At 39.5% G+C, this 21,534-nt stretch overlaps 2 protein-coding genes across 7 annotated transcripts; one reads left to right on the top strand and one right to left on the bottom strand.

Moving 5' to 3' along the window:
* Positions 1-321: 321 nt before the first annotated feature.
* On the bottom strand, positions 322-8,227 carry LOC102414630 (histone H2A type 1-C). Of its 5 annotated transcripts, none has more exons than XM_044938277.2 (2): positions 7,626-8,227; positions 322-614 (listed from the first exon to the last, which is right to left on the bottom strand). In XM_044938277.2, the coding sequence occupies exon 1, from the start codon at positions 8,147-8,149 to the stop codon at positions 7,757-7,759; it is 393 nt and encodes a 130-aa protein (XP_044794212.1). In that variant the 5' UTR covers positions 8,150-8,227; the 3' UTR covers positions 322-614; positions 7,626-7,756. The 5 variants fall into 5 exon arrangements, 4 of the variants coding, with proteins under 4 accessions (XP_044794212.1, XP_045020608.1, XP_045020609.1 ...); XM_045164673.1 differs by having other exon boundaries at positions 322-616; positions 7,637-8,227; XM_045164674.1 differs by having other exon boundaries at positions 322-616; positions 7,640-8,227.
* Positions 8,228-8,454: 227 nt separating this feature from the next.
* LOC102414965 (histone H2B type 1-C/E/F/G/I) lies at positions 8,455-21,521 on the top strand. Of its 2 annotated transcripts, none has more exons than XM_045164675.1 (2): positions 8,455-8,879; positions 20,695-21,521. In XM_045164675.1, exon 1 carries the CDS (start codon positions 8,490-8,492, stop codon positions 8,868-8,870), a length of 381 nt encoding a protein of 126 aa, XP_045020610.1. In that variant the 5' UTR covers positions 8,455-8,489; the 3' UTR covers positions 8,871-8,879; positions 20,695-21,521. The 2 variants fall into 2 exon arrangements, 1 of the variants encoding a protein (XP_045020610.1); XR_006549088.2 differs by having other exon boundaries at positions 8,455-10,268.
* Positions 21,522-21,534: the final 13 nt, after the last annotated feature.

Here is a 21,534-nt window from a genome sequence, read left to right as displayed (position 1 = left end):
CTGGGTTTAATCCCTGGTCAGGGAACAAGATCCCACATGAAAGAAAGAAAGTGAAGTCGTTAAGTTGTGTTCCATTCTTTGCTACCCCACAGACTGTAGCCTGTCAGGTTCCTCCATCCATGGGATTTTCCAGGCAAGTATACTAGAGTGCGTTGCCATTTCTTTCTCCAGAGGATCTTCCTGACCCAGGGATCAAACCCTGGTCTCCTGCATTGCAGACAGATTCTTTATCATCTGAACCACTTTAAAAAGCCCAGATCCCACATGCTGCAACTAAACCTGTGTTCTGCAAATAAGAGCTGGCAAAGCCAAATAAATAGATAATTTTTAAAATGTATTACTTATTCAAGAAATTAGACACATTTTGTACCAAAGATAGCTTCTCCACAATGATAGTTCCCATCCCTCCCCTTTCACTCTCCTTATCCCCAAGACACACAGTACACACAATGAAAGAAACCCAGAGTAAGTTTCTAATAGAAAAAAATTTTGCACGTGCAGGATCAATCAGTGATACCAGAACACTGACACCAATCCATTTATTTCTGAGCATTGATGAGTTTGACAGACACTCTGGATCCAGGCATCTCTTTGTAACGAGAAGCTTTTGAAACCTAAGGGAAGAGAAGAAACCAAAGTAAATGTATTTGGGAACTTCTTTCTTAACCTTCCTCAACATATGCAGAAAAATGTACCAAGCTGTTTCCTCATAACCGATTCTATTCTTTCTGAGTATTGTGCATGTTAAGTCACTTCTGTCTTATCCGACTTTTTGTGACCCTATGGACTGTAGCCCTCCAGTCTCCTCTGTCCATGGGATTCTGCAGGAAAGAATACTGGAGTTGGTCGTCAAGCTTTCCACCAGGGGATCTTCCGAAACCAGGGATCAAACCCACTTCTCTTACGTCTCATGCGTTGGCAGGCGGGTTCTCTACAACTAGCGCCACCTCATTTCCTCACATACACAGTCCCTGTGGTAAGAGGACACAGCAGCCCTGGGAAGATGCTCTAATTTTGCTCTTCAGATAGAGTTGCCAGATTTGGCTAATCAGTTCAGTTGAGTTCAGTTCAGTCACTCAGTCGTGTCCGACTCTTTGCAGCCCCATGAGCTGCAGCAGTGCGCCAGGCCTCCTTGTCTATCACCAACTCCCGGAATCTACCCAAACTCATGTCCACTGAGTTGGTGATGCCATCCAACCATCTCATCCTCTGTCTTCCCCTTTTCTTCCTGCCCTCAATCTTTCCCAGCATCAGGGTCTTTTCAAATGAGTCAGCTCTTCACATCATATGGCCAAAGTATTGGAGTTTCAGCTTTAGCATCAGTCCTTCCACCCAGGATTGATCTCCTTTAGGATGGACTGGTTGGATCTCCTTGTAGTCCAGGGAACTCTCAAGAGTCTTCTCCAACACCACAGTTCAAAAGCATCAATTGTTTGGTGCTCAGCTTTCTTTATAGTCCAACTCTCACATCCATACATGACTACTGGAAAAACCATATCTTTGACTAGACGGACCTCTTTTGGAAAAGTAATGTCTGTTTTTTAATATGCTGTCTAGGTTGGTCATAACTTTTCTTCCAAGGAGCAAGTGTCTTTTAATTTCATGGCTGCAGTCACTATCTGCAGTGATTTTGGAGCTCCTGAAAAATAAAGTCTGTCACTTTTTCCATTGTTTCCTCATCTATTTGCCATGAAGTGATGGGACCAGATGCCGTGGTCTTAGTTTTATGAATGTTTTAAGCCAACTTTTTCACTCTCACTTTCCTCAAGAGGCTCTTTAGTTCGTCTTCACTTTCTGCCATAAGGGTGGTGTCGCCCTTATCTAACAATGGTTACTGGGCAGATATTTTTATATAGAAACAGAAATAACCATGTCCTTTCTGGGCTCTGAGTGTGCTTTCTGGGCTGCAGCATCCATTCCTTGGTTCACTCACCAGAGAGTTGAGTCCCAGGCCCTCTGTGAGAAGCTGGGATGTCTACATGCCATGCTCCCCTTCATGGAACAGTCTAATGGGGAAAGGCAAACAACATGGGATCTTATAAAGATGATCTTAGACTGTATTTTAAAGGCTCTCAACAGGATGATTCAAAGAAAGTAACTTGGAGTGAGAAATAGAGGTTATTTTGTTTATTTTATTTTTTATATTTGAGGTTACTCTACACATGCTTCTTTTAACACTTGACACACAGATGTTTACAGAAGGTAACGATCTCTCCTTATATAACCTCACATAATGGGGCTTTTATTTCTAGATAGGTGACAGCCTCTCTTCTCTAGTTTCTTTTTTTCTTATTTACTTAGCTATCTAATACTGCTTTGCTTTGCAAAAGGTTGAGTGTATCTTAATAAATTTTAATATATATTGCCGGGAAATTTTCTCAAGAGATTATACAACTGTGGCAATCCTTTCTCACCCTTATCATCCTAAGTCTTACTAGTTTTCGGGCTTGTCTATCCATAGGTGAAGGGCTTCCCTCATGGTTCAGCAGTGAAGAATCCACCTGCAAATGTAGGAGACCCATGTTCAATCCCCGAGTCAAAAAGATCCTCTGGGGAAGGAAATAGCAACCCACTCCAGTATTCTTGCCTGGGAAATCCCATGGACCGAGGAGCTTGGCAGGGTATAGTCCACGGAGTCACAAAGAGTCGGACACAGCTTAACAACTAAAGAATAACATCAACATCCATAGGTGAGAAATGCTATTCCTTTGTTGCTGTGATATGCATAACCTAACTTCTAGGAAAGTGAACACTTCTATATATATTGGTTTGTTTTTTCTCATATGCATTCTCTACTTGAATTTGATAAAATGTATACAATATCCTCGGAGAAGGCAATGGCACCCCACTCCAGTACTTTTTCGTGGAAGATCGTGTAGACGGAGGAGCCTGCTAGGCTGCAGTCCATGAGGTCGCTCGAGTTGGACTCGACTGAGCAACTTCACTTTCACTTTTCACTTTCATGCATTGGAGAAGGAAATGGCAACCCACTCCAGTGTTCTTGCCTGGAGAATCCCAGGGACGGGGAAGCCTAGTGGGCTGTCATCTATGGGGTCGCTCAGAGTCGGACACGACTGAAGTGACTTAGCCGCAGCAACAGCATACAATATCCTGTTTAATATTTGTTTTCTATTATTGTTTGCCCTTTTCTTAGCAGTTTGCAGCTGTTCCTTGTAAATTCAAGTCATTAACCTTTTGTGTATGATGTTTTGCAAATCCTTTATTTCGATGTACTGCTTGTTTTGTACTCTCTTTATGGTATATTGCATCTTTATTTTTATCTTATGTTGTCTGTGTACCTTCCTATATGGCATTTGTGTTTCCTGGATGGCTTAATAATGACACCTCCCCCTCAAAACACACACGTACAAACTAAGGTTATAAAAAATCTTCCCTAAAATTTCATTTAGCATTTCTATTTTACATTAGATCGTTAATCCATCTGGCTAGATCAATTTCAGATAGGTCTGTCTGGAGAAGAGAACGAGCTCACCAAAAAAATCAGAGGATGGGCATTGCAGAGAATGAGATCAACAGTGCAAGTGTCTTGAAGTACCAAGGAACCTGGCAGGTGGAAGAGAGACCAATGTAGCTGGACAGAGAGATGTAATGAAGTCAGGTAGGTAGACTGAGGCTAGAGGTGGTCATGGATGACTCTTCAGGACATGGAAAGGAGTATGGTGAATAAATTAAGATATGTATTAAAGGTATGGGTAATGTGACTTACCAATTTCTATTGGTGCTATACTGATAATGCTTATTAAGTTTTTTCATAAATTTGTCTACTTATTAATGATACAGTTTTCTGGGTGTAATTATAGACTATATCTGCCTTTTGGTAGATCTCCTGATGATGCTAATGTTAGTTTGCTACAAGATCAAGGTGCTGAAGTAAGATAGAGAGGGAAGAATTCTGGAGCTACATATATGAGCCCTGATTCTTAATTTTAGTATGTATGGGAAACCCTCAATTAAATTTCTAATGTCTTCTAATAACCCCCATGCATTATGCTTAACAGGAATATTTATAATTGAGTTCAACAAATAACAAACCCTTAAAAGATAATCTGCTTCTAATTTTAAAATACATACAATTATTTTTTACAAGTGATTATAAGATGTACCACACTTGTAGAAAAAGAGCTCACATGATACATTAAAAAAATAGGAAGTGAATGGCTGACAGATGGAGTAAAGGGAGGATATTGCTGTACAGATTATTTGGAAATTTTAAACAAGATTTTGTAACTGATTGTGTTGTATTAAACTGATCTGTAGAGTTCAGAATATCCTATATAACTGAATGATGATTCTGTCTCAATCTTACGTCTCAATAAATCTCTGAGATAAACTTTTGTCCCTAGTGCCTAGAAGTCTTCAGTAATTGCAAGGCATAAGTTTACCATTCTCATCAACTTGCCCCAATTTAAATGGTCCTCTCCAGGACCCTTGAGGCATGGTAGATGGAAACCTACTCAAGGGCTGGAAACCAAAGAAAGCTACTGAGAGTTTATTGCCCATTAGAGAATTTTCCCAAGTGGTAACTAGGGCTTTTGGATATAAACAGTGACATTTCAAAGGAGGAGGCACAAAACTATGTTGGAGAGGAGAAGCTAGGCCTGAACAGTGAGGAATGTTCTCTGGTTGGGGAATGGCCTCTTAACAGTGTCTTAGGTAACAGCTTGTCAAATGACACCTTCTCTGTTTCTTTGAAGCTCTCAAAATAAGTTGCCAATGCAAACTGAATTTTTCAGAATGAGTTTTCTACTGGTAAGAGAAGATGTTATTACCAGCCTGTTAGTCTGTGTGTAATTAATGTCACCTCTGGTAATAAACGGACCCTCCAGTATTCTAGCCCTTTATTAAGTGCTTCCTAATGGCTCAGCCTCTGACCCAGCTCAACATTTTCTCAGTGTCATTATCAAGTGTTTATTGTATGCCAGGATCTATGCTATCAATTTAACAAGATGGGATCCTTGACCTAAAGGTTTTGATGAAATACAGAAAATTAATACACTGTATCATTCGCTCTTAAATAGTCCAATACAAAATTTTGTTATTGGAATCCAGAGGGGAGAATTTAAGTCTTCTCTAATTCCTTTCTTCATTTACCACAATAAATTACCTTATCAAGTCCTATGGTTTTTTACCAAACCATCTTTCCACTTGTGCCCTTGTTTCACTTGTCACATACTAAATGTGTATTGGCTAACACTGAAATGTGTAGCTTTGTAAAGCAATCATCCTCCAATTAAAAATAAATTTGAAAAAATGTAGGAAAAAATAAAAGTGCTGTGTGAAAAATAACACGTGTGGGTCACACATTCTGAAGATTAACCTCCCTTCCTGAATGTATATTCCAGGACGATCACCTCTCCTCTGTCTTAAAATTCTCAAGAAATTAGGATGAAATTAGTAACACTTGGTATGTGGGCAAAGTTAAATCCTTTATGTATTATTGAGTTTTACTCTTTTCATAATTCTGATAATCTCCTAGAGAGCCATTGGTTATAAAATAGCCAGTGATTAGAAGTACTGGCTTCCTGACTTTGGGGCTTTGACAAGTTGTTTATGTCCTCTTCCGTTCCCTTTATCTTTAAAATTGGGATAGGAATAAATAGTACTTATCTCTAGCATTGTTGGGTTAAATTAATATGCTGGACCAACAGTGACACACATTAAGTGCTTAGTAAGTTTTGGTTATTACTCTTGAGCCCCCTGCATTCTAATGTCAGAACTCATACTGCTGAGCCCATCTTTTCATCACAAGAAAAGACATACAGGAAAAAATGGACGCAGGAAGTTGAGGTCACACACCTAGTTAAGTGTTGGAGCTGGCAAGCTGGCAAGTCAATGAAAAGTTTCCCCAAGTTTATATAAAGCAATTCCAACCTAAGAATCCCAAGTTCTCCAACATAAAGGTTCCAACCTAAGAATCCAAGTTCTCCAACATTAAGGTATTGTTGGGCAGAAAGAACATGGTCCTCTTAGGGTACCCCTACCTGAGGTTGGACTTTCCCCAAACGGATTTTCAGTCTGGCTATCATTAAAAACCTGGAAGGTCCTAATGTGTGGTCGTCAAGATGCTCATTTCTTTTTCTGCCACTTTGCCTTCACCAAACACCCATACACTAGCCAGGTTCTTTGGCTAGTGGTTTCAAGGCCAGGCTGGGGGTGGGGCTGGGTGGGGGTGGGGGTGGGGTGGGTAGCTCAGGAGGAGGGGAAGAGCGGGATGGAAGCTCCAAGACTGCAGGATGTCTGTGTCAAAGTTAAGAGGAAGGTGTGTCCAGGGGAACCAGCTACTGTTTAGATGATCTGTCCCCACACATCTGGATTTGAATGCTCCAAACCAACTGATTTCCATGCAAAACGCTTCAGTGAAGCCCCAGGAGTGTTTGAGTGTGGGTGTGTCTCCCTAGGCTGCCTAGGTCCCACACTTTGGCTTACTCAGCCTCCTTGTCTACTCCTTTAAGTACAAATTGAGTCATCCAAAATACTTGATGAGACTCAATCCCGGAAAAGAGGATCCTAGGGATTTTTGTACAGTGCTAGGTCCCCTGGTAGCTCAGACGGTAAGCGTCTATCAATGTGGGAGACCTGGGTTTGATTCCTGGATCGGCAAGATTCCTTGGTGAAGTAAATGGAAACCCACTCCAGTACTCTTCCCTAGAAAATCCTATGGACGGAGAAGTCTGGTGCAGGTTACTGTCCATGGGGTCGCAAAGAGTCGGACACGACTGAGCGACTTCACTTTCACTTTTCACTTTCATGCACTGGAGAAGGAAATGGCAACCCACTCCAGTGTTCTTGCCTGGAGAATCCCAGGGACGGGGAAGCCTAGTGGGCTGCCGTCTATGGGGTCGCAACGAGTCGGACACGACTGAAGCGACTTAGCAGCAGCAGCAGTCAACTATTTTGGTTAGACTACAGTCCTGCTCTAATCCTTTAAGGGCTGCGTTGGGAACCTAGAAACTTGAACCTTCTCATTCAGGCACTAATCTAGGGTTCCGGGAGAAGACCATGGCAACCCACTCCAGCATTCTTGCCTGGAGAATCCCTTGGACAGAGAAGGGATGGCACGCTACAGGCCATGGGGTCTCAAGAGTCAGACACGACTTAAGAATAGCACACAATCCACCTTACATACATAACTACTAGGTTAGAAATTAGCCCCAAATATCAATTTGTACATGGGGGAGAAGACACAATTCAAGTCTAGATTGTCTGTTCTAAGCTACCACATGTTAACTCCACGCAGCTTTTCAGAAGCTCCTTTCTAAACACGTGCTTTTGTTTCAAACGGCAGTTTGAAAGTTAATCTGAGACCCTGATTTCCTTACGTAAGGACATGAGGGTTCATTGCAGAGCAAGGCGTCTAAAAGGCTCTGGCCATCTTGCTCGGCACGTTTGCTGTCATCATCCAAGTAATGCCAAAACAAGTTTACCGAGACCAGTTAAACCCTTAGACCTTACCTTCCAAAGCCATATCACCTCACTATCAGAAATGCATTAACTATTTTGTGAATCAGGCCTTTATCGACTTACCGCTTTATACTTTGAACCTTTCGTAAAAGTCAAAAGTAATTTTCTTGTAATGCTTTAGCTTTCGTAAAAATTTTACTTACCTTTTTTGTTTTTTTTTTTTTTTTTTTTTTTACAAATACACAGCGATATCAGCTCTTCTTTGAAATAGTGGGGGCTCTGAAAAGAGCCTTTGGGTTTGAAAGCACTTCCGGAAACTCAGGTCTCAGTCCAATTACTTGCCCTTGGCCTTGTGGTGGCTCTCGGTTTTCTTTGGCAGCAACACCGCCTGGATGTTGGGCAGCACACCACCCTGAGCGATGGTCACACGGCCCAGCAGCTTGTTAAGCTCTTCATCGTTGCGAATGGCCAGCTGCAAGTGGCGGGGGATGATGCGGGTCTTCTTGTTGTCGCGCGCCGCGTTGCCCGCCAGCTCCAAGATCTCGGCCGTCAGGTATTCCAACACCGCCGCCAAGTACACCGGGGCCCCAGCGCCTACACGCTCGGCGTAATTACCTTTACGTAGTAGACGATGGACTCTCCCCACGGGGAACTGGAGCCCCGCCCGCGAAGAACGAGACTTGGCCTTTGCTCGCGCCTTACCTCCTTGCTTGCCACGTCCAGACATAGCAAATATAAAAAAAAAGAGCAAAAGAAAAAAAAACAACACAGACTCTCAAAATACACCAAGTCTAAAAGTAGGTAGAACACTGCTGCTTTTATAGGCATTTCCTGGGGAGTAAATCCGGTTGTTTGATTGGTTATTAACGAGACTCAGCGAAATAGCCAATAGAAAAGCTGAATTTCCATACCTCATTTGCATAGTTCTGCCCATAGATGACAACCTTGCTGTTTATCTTCCAATTAACTAAGACACGCTCTGCATCCCTCATTAGCATAAAGGCCCTATAAGTAGCAGAAATCCGCTTCCTATTTTCCATTTATCTTTTGTGTTTTCAGGTTTTAAAATGCCTGAGCCAGCCAAGTCCGCTCCTGCCCCGAAGAAGGGCTCCAAGAAGGCGGTGACCAAGGCCCAGAAGAAAGATGGGAAGAAGCGCAAGCGCAGCCGCAAGGAGAGCTACTCTGTGTATGTGTACAAGGTGCTGAAGCAGGTCCACCCGGACACTGGCATCTCGTCCAAGGCCATGGGCATCATGAACTCCTTCGTCAACGACATCTTCGAGCGTATTGCGGGCGAGGCATCACGCCTGGCGCATTACAACAAGCGCTCGACCATCACCTCCAGGGAGATCCAGACGGCCGTGCGCCTGCTGTTGCCCGGGGAGTTGGCCAAACACGCCGTGTCCGAGGGTACCAAGGCTGTCACCAAGTACACCAGCTCCAAGTAAATTTGCCAAGTAAGCGTCTTTACACCTAACCCCAAAGGCTCTTTTAAGAGCCACCCACGTGTGCACAGAGAGAGCTGTAATCTATGTACGTTAGACTTGCATTAATGGGCCTAAGGACTGACGGAACTAGTACGTTAATCTGAATGAGAAATTATAAAAACACTGAAAAGGAGGCTGGTGTATTGTAATATCAGTTTAAAAGGCTTGCAATTCGACAAGTCTCCATCACGGCTGAACTGAGGGCTAGTAACGGAAGGCGGGGAAACTAGGCGGGCTGAGGAAAAGGGTCGCAATTGTATTTAGCATACATTGTGAAGCACACAAAATTCCCAAACCAGGCAGTCGCTGGGCGGGACGGGTTGGGGGAGGGGAAGAGCGCACCTCGTAGTAACGTATCCATTTTCTAAAAAAGGTGAGTAGACTAAAGGCATAAAATCTGTGCTACAAAGGAAACAAACCCTGTGTTCCTCAGTGCTAAGTTTTCTTTGACACCTGCGAAAAACAGACCTGTCTGACGCTCGCTAGTCAGGCCTCCATTGGAACAGTTCCACAATCACTGGCTGCCTAACCTGGAAGGTATGCTAAAAAATGATGTGCAGCCCCGGCCTAAATAACGTACAAGTGTAAATATAGGTCAATGGCATATGCTTTTCACACCAGCTCCTCAAACTATGTTTCCAAGTCCCTTAACAGCTGTCATAGGATTTTTTTTTTCTATACCTCTAGTGAGCCTGCCCCATGCTTGAGGATCCGAATCAGACCAACCTCTCCTCACTGCCTAATCTGTTTACCCAAAATAGGTTCAAACATGGGTTTGAAAATTAGGTTCAAACATAGGTTCAGAAAACCCAGGCTGCCTACAAGATTTTTATTTCGTTCTCTTCCTGTTTTTCTCACATATAAATTCTGGTTTGTCTGTTGGATGAAGTAATTCTTGCTTGATTTCTCTTCAGTACAAGAGCAGGCTGGCTAATCATTAACACTTGACAGTTTATTTCTGAAAAGTCCACCGAGACATTGTTTACCTGAGTCCTACCTTAGGAATCAATAGAAATGTGACCTGAATATATACCTCGTTTAGCCCTGGGCACTTTTGAGTTTCCTGTTTCTCTTACCTTGGCTGCATGCTGAAATTTATTTTTGCCCAGTTTTCTTCTTGATTTGGTGCTTAGATTGGATACACATTAGTGGTTTTATGATTAGATCATTAGGTGATTGGCGCAGTGGTAAAGAATTCAATCCACCTGCCTGTGGAGGAGATGCAACCATCCCTGGATCAAGAAGATCCCCTGGATCTTGTAGATCTTCTTGGAGTAGGAAATGGCAACCCAACTCCAGTATTCTTGCCTGGAAAATTGACTGAAGGACTGAGCCGGAGCAACTGATCGCCCACACACAGTAAGAGATTTTGTTCCTGTTGAGTCGCCAAGTTGTGTCCAACTCTTCGTGACCTCATGAGCTGTAGACTGCCAGGGTCCTTTCGCCATGGGATTTCCAGGCAAGAATACTAGAGTGGGTTGCCATTTGCTTCTCCAAGGAATCTTCCGGACCCAGATATTGAACCTGAGGCTCTTGCCAAGTCTCTTGCATTATAGGTGGATTCTTCACCCCTGAGTCACCTAATTGGTGGCAAAGGACAGGTCGAATTTGGTTCATTTCTTAATCTTTTGGGGGTTGTTTGAGGATTCTTATATTCTCTGGCAATTGAGAACACAGGATCAGGAAGCTGGTGTTTATCTTTCTAGCCTTGATGGGATCCACTGTATTTGGTGTTTTGTGTCTATATACTGTGTGTTCTTTTAACTAAAAATCAGAGTTTCTTTCAAAACTGTTTCTGTGATTACTCAATACGAGTCCAAATAATTACTATCAGCAAAAGCAATATTCCTGCTTCAAAAATAATGTAAATATAAAATAGCCACCTAAAACTTTTTACCTTAATAAAGTTGTAGACCGAACAGTAAACTGAAGGAAAAAAACAAGGAAATAGAATCTTCATGGAATTGGCCTGTCTTGGTATCCTGAAGCCTCAAAAGTTTATGATTCAGTAATTTAAAAAAAATAAAATAATAATAATGAATTGTCTCTTCTTTAAGTAAAGTTAGAGAGAAGAGAGAAGAAAATAGGCCATTATAAATAGAGCTATTGAATCACTTTAAAAAAAAGAGAGAGCACTTCCAATACCTGTATTAAAACAAACATTTAATAGTTTACAATCCTTAAAGAGTTCATTGTGAGGGATATGGCACTGGAAACTAGAATTTCCCACCAACCTTTGAAGGATATGAGAGACTTTACTCATATTCTCAGCGATGGTGTTCCCCAAGGCATCTCTAATCATAATCACATTTGTTTGTTTAACCGATTAACATACTTAAATCTCTGTGCTGTTTTTAAGTTAAATATCTTTAATTTTTGTTACATTTCACAATTAGCTCCTCTAAAAATTGTATGGTGATTGAGAATCTTAAAGCTTTATGAATACAAATAATTTTTAAGAAATTATCTACTTCAGCAGGAAATTTTAAAAATTATAATGTAAACTCAAATTTTAAATAGCTTAAATAAAGGCTAAATACATCAATTTAAAATAAGAGGAAAATCAAATTCTCCTGATTCTTTAAATGTGGCTACGTCTTAAGTGGTTACTCAGGCAAAAAAAGACAAAGTTTCACTGCATTTAATTAGTGGTGATTGTTAACAAGTTAGGAGATAAGAAACAGAACTACTCCACTATCTTAAAACAACTTAAATATTTTAATACATGGCATGTAATTCTATAGGAAAAAATCAAATATTTCTAATATAACTTTTTGGATAAATTTACTGGCTTAAAATTTTGCTTTACAAAATGGATCTATGTCTTTTTATTTATTATTGTCATAATGTAAAAGTAATGTTACCATAATATTCTAGTTTACACAAGTTTAGGGATTATTTTCTTTCAAAAAAAAAAGAGCTAATTTAAATTTGCTAAATTACTTCAACTCGGTTTAGTGATTAGATGAGTTAACATCTATTTATTTAAAATTCTACATTATGTTAACCATGCATTGAACTAAATTATCACAAGATAGTGATAAAGTGGATAGGTAATGTCACTTTTAAAATGGAATTAATTTTTATAAGATTACAAATCGTATTGACTGTGTCAACTTAAATCGTGAATACAAAGTTTATAGATATTACAAAATTTAGGTGGTATTAAATTGAGTAAATGAATGCCTAATCTTTGGATACCTGAGCAATTTCTAAATTGGAGAGTACGAAATACACATCACTAAAAACAAGTAGAACTGTGCAAGCCTTTTATTTTTACACAGTTGAGAATGATCATACATTAATAGGTTAGAGAGCATATAGATGCCTTCGGAGAATGGGAATAGGTATGGTTGTTTTTGGCACTTTAAATTTGTAAAGGGTGTAAGTAAAGGATACGTGAGCCCAGAGAACAAGGAAGGTTTTGGATGGCCTCCCAGTTTCTTTATGCCTGTGAGGGAATACAATTGCCTGCTTCCTAAAAGGGCTGTTGTTAATACAAACAGCTCTGACTCTAACCAAGTACTATAGCTACAGAGAAACATAAATCTATACACAGACAATGGCTATGTTTGGTCTGTTCATTTAATGGGAAGTTGTTATTGTTCATTAACGTGACATGTGTGTGTAAGTCACTCAGTTGTGTCTGACTTCTTGCGACCCCATGACTCCTCTGTCCATGGAATTCCCCAGGCAAAAATACTGGAATGGGTTGCCATTCCCCTCTCCAGGGTATCATCCTTATCCAGGGATCAAACCTGGGTCTCCTGCATTGCAGGCAGATTTTTACCATCTGAACCACTGGGGAAGCATGCATTAACGTAGTAAATTCAATTTAATATGTGCTGTCTTATTTATGCTAATAAAGTAAATGCACTTTAAAGCTGCTGTTAAAAATTTTGAATTTATAATTATATTTATCAACCATCCCCTCAAAATTGACTATCCAAATCTCTCATACTGTTGGTAAAACCACCCACAGACTTTATAGTCATGTAGCCAAAAATAACTCCAACAGCAAGCACAAACTAGTTCAGATTTTACAAAAATGTTGATTAGCTCAAAGGTGTAACAAGTGATTGAATCTTGCCTTATCTCCAATTAGTTTAACTTTAAAAACCATAAAGGTGGGACAGTGCACATTGACAAGCCAATTTCATGTTATTGTTTCAAAATATATGGATTTTTTTTTTTTTTTTACAACCTGGGAATATCTGTAATCCTTTTAAATAATAAAAAATGAGATCATAAAATATTCTTATTAGAACATATCAATCTATATGACCCACTAACTGCTAAGGAGATAATACAAATTTAAAGTATAATTACCCAAAAGATTTAATTTTTACTATAAAAATAAAAATTTTATTTTTACTATACCAAAATTTTACTTCTAACCATAATAATAATGATAATATGATCTACATCTGAGTAGTCTCAAACTCTTATCATTTGAAATTGTACTGAAAAATCCATGTGACTTGTCTTTCTTCACTTGACATGTTTCAATTATCAGATGTTTCCTGAAACTAATGTTAGCTACACTTATCATATATAAAATAAATGCAATCTACACAAAGACTTCAACAGACACACCTCTACCTAATATAAAATTAAAAGTTGTATTAAAAGAGACATTTAAAAAAAATGTCAACTTTTAACAATGCTATGCTGTGCTTAGTCATGTCTGACTCTTTGCAACCCCATGGACTATAGCCCACCAGTCTCCTCTGTTCATGGCGATTCTCCAGGCAAGAATACTGGAGTGGGTTGCCATGCCCTCCTCCAGGGGATATTCCCAACCCAGGTATCCCGAGTTGCAGGCGGATTCTTTTTACCACCTGAGCCACCACGGAAGCCCTTAATAATGCTAGAAAAGGCCATTTCCAGTATTTTAAACTATGCGTGTTTTTAAGCTTCAGGACAAATGGATTATTTTTTTCACATAGTAAACACATTTAGAATTTTACCACTTGGATATACACTCTCATTGGAAAGTGAATCTGGAGGCTTACTAAAAGATTTTCAGAATTTTGGAGGTAGGAAGTCTTCCTCTTAAGATTCTACAGATCCAGATGAGATCTAGAATAGATCGCTTTTTCCTTCTTCTTCCTTTTGTGTTACTCTTTGACCTTTTCTCCGTTACCGGTTTTTCCAATGATTAGATTTCAGATTTGTTCTTCCCATGTATAAGAAGACTGTCTGTGTTTGGCTTTCCTGGGTGCTGCAGTGCCTGCCAATGTGGGAGTCACATGAGACATGGGTTTGAGTCATGGGTTGGGAAGATCTCTTGAAGGAGGAAATGGTAACTCACTCCAGTATTCCTGCCTGGAAAATTCCATGGACGGAGGAGCCTGGCCAGCTACAGTACATGGGATCATTACTGAGAGAATAAGGACTCACAAGTATTTGAAAATAATTTAAAATCCTTAGAACATAGTCCTCTGTACCTTGACTAAAAGTTCTTGAACAAAAGACTGTGTACTCCATAATCTATTTCTGAGTATGGCTCAAATAGTTAAAACTGCAATTAGAAAAAATGACACTTATTTAACTTAATTCCATGAAAATGATCTTTGAGAACTGTTCTTCTATTTTCAGTTCAGTTCAGTTCAGTCTCTCGGTCATGTCCAACTCTCTGTGACCCCATGGACTGCAGCACACCAGGCCTCCCGGTCCATCACCAACTCCCAGAGCTTACTCAAACTCATGTCCATTGAGTCAGTGATGCCACCCAACCATCTCATCCTCTGTAATCCCCTTCTCCTCCTGCCTTCAATCTTGCCCAGAATCAGGGTCTTTTCAAATGAGTCAGTTCTTTGCATCAGGTGGCCAAAGTACTGGAGTTTCAGCTTCAGCATCAGTCCTTCCAATGAATATTTAGGACTGCTTCCCTTTAGGATGGACTGATTGGATCTCCTTGTAGTCCAAGGGACTCTCAAGAGTCTTCTCCAACACCACAATTCAAAAGCATCAATACTTGGTGCTCAGCTTTCTTTATAGTCCGACTCTTACATCCATACGTGACTACTGGAAAAACCATAGCTTTGACTAGATGGACCTTTGTTGGCAAATGTCTCTGCTTTTAATAAGCTGTCTAGGTTGGTCACACCCTACTCCAGTACTTTGCCTGGAAAATCCCATGGATGGAGGAGCCTGGTAGGCTGCAGTCCATGGGGTCTCTAAGAGTCAGACACGACTGAGCGACTTCACTTTCACTTTTCACTTTCATGCATTGGAGAAGGAAATGGCAAGTCACTCCAGTGTTCTTGCCTGGAGAATCCCAGGGATGGAGGAGCCTGGTGGTCTGCAGTCTATGGGGTCACACAGAGTCAGACACGACTGAAGTAACTTAGGAGCAGCAGTTAGCAGCTAGGTTGGTCATAACTTTTCTTCCAAAGAGCAAATGTCTTTCAATTTCATGGCTGCAGTCACCATCTGTGGTGATTTTGGAGCCTAAAAAATAAAGTCTGTCACTGTTTCCATTGTTTCCCCATCTATTTGCCATAAAGTGATGGGAATGGATGCCATGATCTTAGTTTTCTGAATGTTGAGCTTTAAGTCTACTTTTTCACTCGCGTCTTTCACTTGCATCAAGAGGCTCTTTAGTTCTTCTTCACTTTCTGCCATAAGGGTAGTATCATCTGCATATCTGAGGTTATTGATATTTCTCCCGGCAATCTTGATTCCAGCTTGTGCTTCTTCCAGCCCAGCGTTTCTCATGATGTACTCTGCATAAAAGTTAAATAAGCAAGGTGACAATATACAACCGTGACGTACGCCTTTTCCTATCTGGAACAAGTCTGTTGTTCCATGCCCAGTTGTAACTGTTGCTTCTTGAACTGCATACAGATTTCTCAAGAGGCAGGTCAGGTGGTCTGGTATTCCCATCTCTTTCAGAATTTTCCACAGTTTATTGTGATCCACAGAGTCAAAGGCTTTGGCATAGTCAATAAAGCAGAAGTAGATGTTTTTCTGGAACTCTCTTGCTTTTTCGATGATCCAGAAGTGTTGGCAATTTGATCTCTGGTTCCTCTGCCTTTTCTAAATCCAACTTGAATATCTGGAAGTTCATGGTTCATGTACTGTTGAAGCCTGGCTTGGATAATTTTGAGCATTACTTTGCTAGCGTGTGAGATGAGTGCAATTATGCAGTAGTTTGAGCATTCTTTGGTATCGCCTTTCTTTGGGATTGGAATGAAAACTGACCTTTCCCAGTCCTGTGGCCCCTGCTAGTTTTCCAAATTTGCTGGCATATTGAAGGCAGCACTTTCACAGCATCATCTTTTAGAATTTGAAATAGCTCAACTGGAATTCCATTACCTCCACTAGTTTTGTTCGAAATAACTCAACTGGAATTACATCACCTCCACTAGCTTTGTTCGAAGAGATCTCTAGTCTTTCCCATTCTATTGTTTTCCTCTATTTCTATTTCTTCTATTTAAGACATATCAATTAAGTACTTGAAGATAAAAGAGATTTCAAATATTTCTTGTTGTATATGTGATTGCGCTCATGAACTTTTTGTTCTCCTCCTCTGTTTAATATGCAGATGACAAAATGTTCCAAAGAGGAGACTAAAACCCACTACAGCTTTATAAGTCTTGATCAAAGTGGGGAAGTTGAGAGACTTGGATGCTGGAAATGGTGAAGATATAGCCTACTTAAAATGAAAATACTGATTGAGAGTTGGTGGAATATATTACACAGAGGCAGCCTATCACATTATGCTTCACAGCCAATCTTGAGAATTTATAGAGAATCATCATTATTATTATTTTTAAATCCTCTTTGGTCTATGTAAGGACAGATTGTCCAGAGTGAACTCTTTCCTACTGAAAATAATGTACAAACATGATATCCTGTTCATGAACATTCTGCAGGCATTTTCTCCCTTCTTTCTATTATATAGACATCTTTCTTGACCTTTTTGGATGAAATAATCTATTGCTTGACATACCTTATACACAAGTAAACAGTGTGCTAATAATTAATAGAACAACTTTGAGTTACTGTTTGACAGACCTACTATTCTGAGCCTGTGTGGTGATAATAATTACCTACTTATGAAGATAGGGTGAGGATTAAATGAAATGACAAATTAAAATATTTGTCCTAGAAATGATATGATGCCAGTAAAGTGACAGCACAATATTGCTCCCTGATGACTAAAGTGTAGCCCCTGGAGACAGAACCTCCAAATTTAACTCCCAGCTTGCCAATTATTAGCTCTGAGACTGATGCAAGCCATTAATCTCTCTGTGCTTCTTCTCTATCTTGAGGATGATAGTAATAGCACGTACCTTCTAGATATTTGTGACGATCAAAGACCTTTAATGAAAAAAAACTAAACACCTTTAATGCATAGAACACACTTGGAAGAGTGCCTGGCCCATAGTAGGTACTCACTTTTTGTGTGATGTTTGACAAGTTTCACTTATATCCTTCTTTACATCCTAAAGGGAACTAAGGCAGCTTATGACTGAAGACCTTGATAGGAATTTCAAAAGCAATATGAAAAGATTGCCAGTGGATTCCACTGAATTTACATTGGCCCAACAAGTTGAATGAACATGCATTTTCTTTCTCCATTTATACTTGATTAGATCCCTAAGCATATACCTAAGGACATAAAGAATGATAGCTATCATTTGTCTTGAAACCTCCAGATTTGTAAAGATGTATAGATTCAGTACTTTGCAGTCCAACAGACCTAAATTCAAAAGCATTAAAAATGAGTTAGCTTTTCCAAACTTTCACCTTGTGCAATCCTGGATGACTAAGCATAAAAATAAATTGGGTCAAATACATAGTTGCCTGTGAACTTGTCAGCCAATCTAGACTGATTAAACTTTTTGGACTCTGAAAATCAGCTTGATGTATTCTCAGGTACTATGCTATGCTATGCTAAGTCACTTCAGTCGTGTCCGACTCTGTGCAACCCCATAGACGGCAGCCCACCAGGCTCCCCCGTCCCTGGGATTCTCCAGGCAAGAACACTGGAGTGGGTTGCCATTTCCTTCTCCAATGCATGAAAGTGAAAAGTGAAAGTGAAGTCGCTCAGTCGTGTCCGACTCTTAGCGACCCCATGGACTGCAGCCTACTGTAAATTAGGAAAAAGAAAGTAAATTTGGAGAATCAGCAACTTTCTTATTGTCCCACCTCAGTTCTGAGAGAGGAAAATGAGGCTTTGATTTGCTTATTTAAAGAGTCACATAACCTTATCATCTAATAAGCAATTTGTATTGTAATTAATAGAAAGAGCTAGTTTTGTCTTTCTATGGGTATTCATGGTGTTAGATGTCCCAGCTGCAGGCTCAGAGAGATGAAGGAACAAATATGCTGAGGCTTGTCTCATTCTGTGAGGAAACTGACATAGATAGAGGAGGAGATACTGGGGTAAAACCTTGATCTTATCACTTTCAGCCCAAGTTCTCGAACAGTAAAAGAATTGGCTTCAAAAGCAATAAAGATAAAACCTTATTCTCATTTTCTTTTTTCTCTCCTCTACTCCTCTTCTTCTTTGTTTTTCTTTATTTTCTTTTCACTTTTTCCCCTAATATAATTGATCTTATCTCAGTTGTAGGACAAGATATAAAAACATCAAAGATTTAAATGTGCCCTTTTTATTGCTGGATGTGCATGAACAGTTCAGATGATAAATGTTACTCACTAGATTTTTAAACACATGCATTTTGGCTTTAGTGCACTGAAATACATATATTTTTTAAAATTGAAAGAAACAAAAACAATTACATATTTAAGAATTCTACAGAGATGATGCAAGTTCTGAGATCTTGAAAGGAAGAATGCCTGCTAACCTCCAAGGTGGGTCAAGGATACCAGCGAGCATCATGGTGAAAGTTTTTTGGAGGTTCTGGAAAGTGCTCAGCATCCTTGACTCTAAACATCCGAGACTGAGCCTGATTCCATCAATTCTAGATATAAATAGTGTGAGTGGATTGAATTTTTTTTTTCTGCATATATATTTTTATAAGATATTTTTAGATCAGTTTTGGTTTACAACAAAATTGAGAGGGAGGTACAGAGATTTCTAAAATATCCCCTACCTCCCCCACCACACACACACACACACACACACGTAGCCTTGCCCATTATCAACATCACTCATCAGAATGGTATATATATACATTTTAACCAACCAAGGATGAGCTTATATTGACACAACAGCATGATCACCCACAGTCTGTAGTTGACCTTAGGATTCATTCTTGATGTTGTACGTTCTATGGGTTTGGTCAAATGTCTAATGACATACCTACATTTACTGACATGAAACACAATTTGATGGGCTCTTCCCCCTGCCCTCTGTCTGTGGTCTCTTTCTCTCATGTTCTATACTGTAGTCAGATTTGCACGTGCTTTGCTTTTCTTGGTTTTTAGCCTCCCACATATGCTAGAACTCCCTCTTTGATATTTCTACCACAGAAGGAATGTAGACAGAGTTGCACTGTAGACAGAGTTGAATGTAGACAGGATGGTCTAAGGAAGGGTTCCTTCCCTTTCTCCTTTGGCCCTATGGACCATCCTCTGGTTCTTGTTCATTTAGAGGCTAAGGAGCCATCTTCAGTGATGATCTCTTGGAAAAAGACAGTCACTGTCCTCTTGGAGCTTACATCTCAGCTAGGGAAGATAGGCAACAAGCAATAGTTACAATAAGTAATTATATAGAATATGAGAAAGGAATTAGTGCTATTGAATGGGAAAATGTAAAACAGGGGAATCAAGAGGATCGGTAGATATAATTTGTACATTAGCACTCATTAAAATGTTCAATATAACAAGAGTAGCTAATACTAGTGTAGCACTTAGTATGAGCCAGCTACTAGTCTAAGTGCTTTCCTCTGTTAACTCAGTTTATTCTCAAACAATAAAATATTAGTTGCAAAGTGCTTACCCAGCTCTTGGAGGAAGACCCAGGAATGAGAAAAAGAAGAGAAATCAAAGTCCTATACAATCTACTTTTGAAGTGTCTTGAGTACTTGTCTCTTCTTCTAGCACCCGAGGAGGAGTTGGAAAATGCACTTTGTAACAACCCAAGAAAGAGACTAAGCATTTGGGTATATTTCCATTAGATGCTTGATTTGGCTTATTGAAAAGTGGGGAATGACTTCATCTGCCAGCAGCCCAGAGGGATGAGCATCTGAGAGAAGGGAGGCTTCTGGGAACTGTTAAAACTGCTTAATGTGGGAATAACAAGCTGGAACTCATCAACCTGTCATCATGCAAGCACTTTCCTCATCCTCATAAGCAGTTCCACAAGGCTCACCACAAAGCACCTCACCCTAGAAAATCCCCACCGCCTGGCCTTTGTCACTATGTCTCCTTTGTGAAAAGCCCTAACAGTCTTTCCTCACCTGTTAAATGAGTACCCGCCCTTCAAGACTGAACTCAAACCTGACTTACTGGACACTAACTAGATCATGCTCATCTTTTATTTACAAGTGCACATAGACTTAAGCATTGGAGGGTTTGGGTTTACTGTAGAGGATGGCACACCATTTAACAGCTGTCCCACCTGGGAAACTCAATCTCTCCGAGCCTTAATTTCCTCAACTATAAACCACAGAGTACCATTATAGGTACCTCAGAAGCTTGTGCAAGAATAAATCCATTGGTACCTATAAAGTGGTTAGAGCACTGCCCAGCACAGAACAAACACCCAAAGAACATTAGCCATTGTGATTATTGTTGTTCTGAGTCAGTATCAGATATTTGATGAATTATAGAGGTGAATTAATCAATCTTTTTTTTTTTTTTACAGGAGGAGCAAATGGGCTTTAGAAAAGTATTTTCCCACTACTGGTCACTGCTGGACTTTATTATATCTCAAAAATAAGTCAATGAAAATGACTGATACCAGAAGCAGATAAAAGATATTTTCAACAATCATAGAAAAATCAATGAGAACCTGGCTAAGGCATTTATTTTGAGTATAAAAATATTAAATGGTTATTTGAGAAATTTGCAAGAAGAAAAATACATAACAAAATTAAATCTTAGTATCTCTTTTCTATAAGACCTATGAATATATAAATATGAACATATATGAGATTCACCTATAAAAATATGTCATTTAAAAACCAAATTTAAGTATCATGCTATGTATGTACACATATCGAGTTTTCTAGGTAATATGCCTAGAAACACATTTTTTAATGGGTATATTATTACCTATGCAAGTAGTCCTCTGTTACTGGCTATTTAGATTGAGTTCCATTTTTATGCATTATAAATCATATAGGTCACACTTCTTTGTATGTAAATCTCTGTTTAAATATTTATTTCCTTAGAATAGACTTCTAGAAGTAGAATACTAAATCCCAAGGTAAAATCATTTTTTAATGTTCTTAATATATACATTGTCAAATTGCCTTTCAGAAGGACTATGCCAGTTTATAATCCCAGTATAATTTTAAAAGTCTTGTTTTCATAGCTGTCATTTTTACTGAGAACACTTTTAAAGCATTGTTAACCAGATAGATTAAAAAAAAATTGAACTGTAATTTCCTTTATTATGAGTAGAGGTAGTATTTTTTCCCATGCTTTTACTAGCCATGACCCCATAAAAAATAAACTGCTGTAAAATAATGGACGTGCCTGC

The sequence above is a fragment of the Bubalus bubalis genome, chromosome 2, assembly GCF_019923935.1.
Source record: "Bubalus bubalis isolate 160015118507 breed Murrah chromosome 2, NDDB_SH_1, whole genome shotgun sequence".
Taxonomy (NCBI): domain Eukaryota; kingdom Metazoa; phylum Chordata; class Mammalia; order Artiodactyla; family Bovidae; genus Bubalus; species Bubalus bubalis.
The sequence above is the reverse complement of the archived record's forward strand: the minus strand, read 5'-3'. Positions and strand labels throughout refer to the sequence as shown.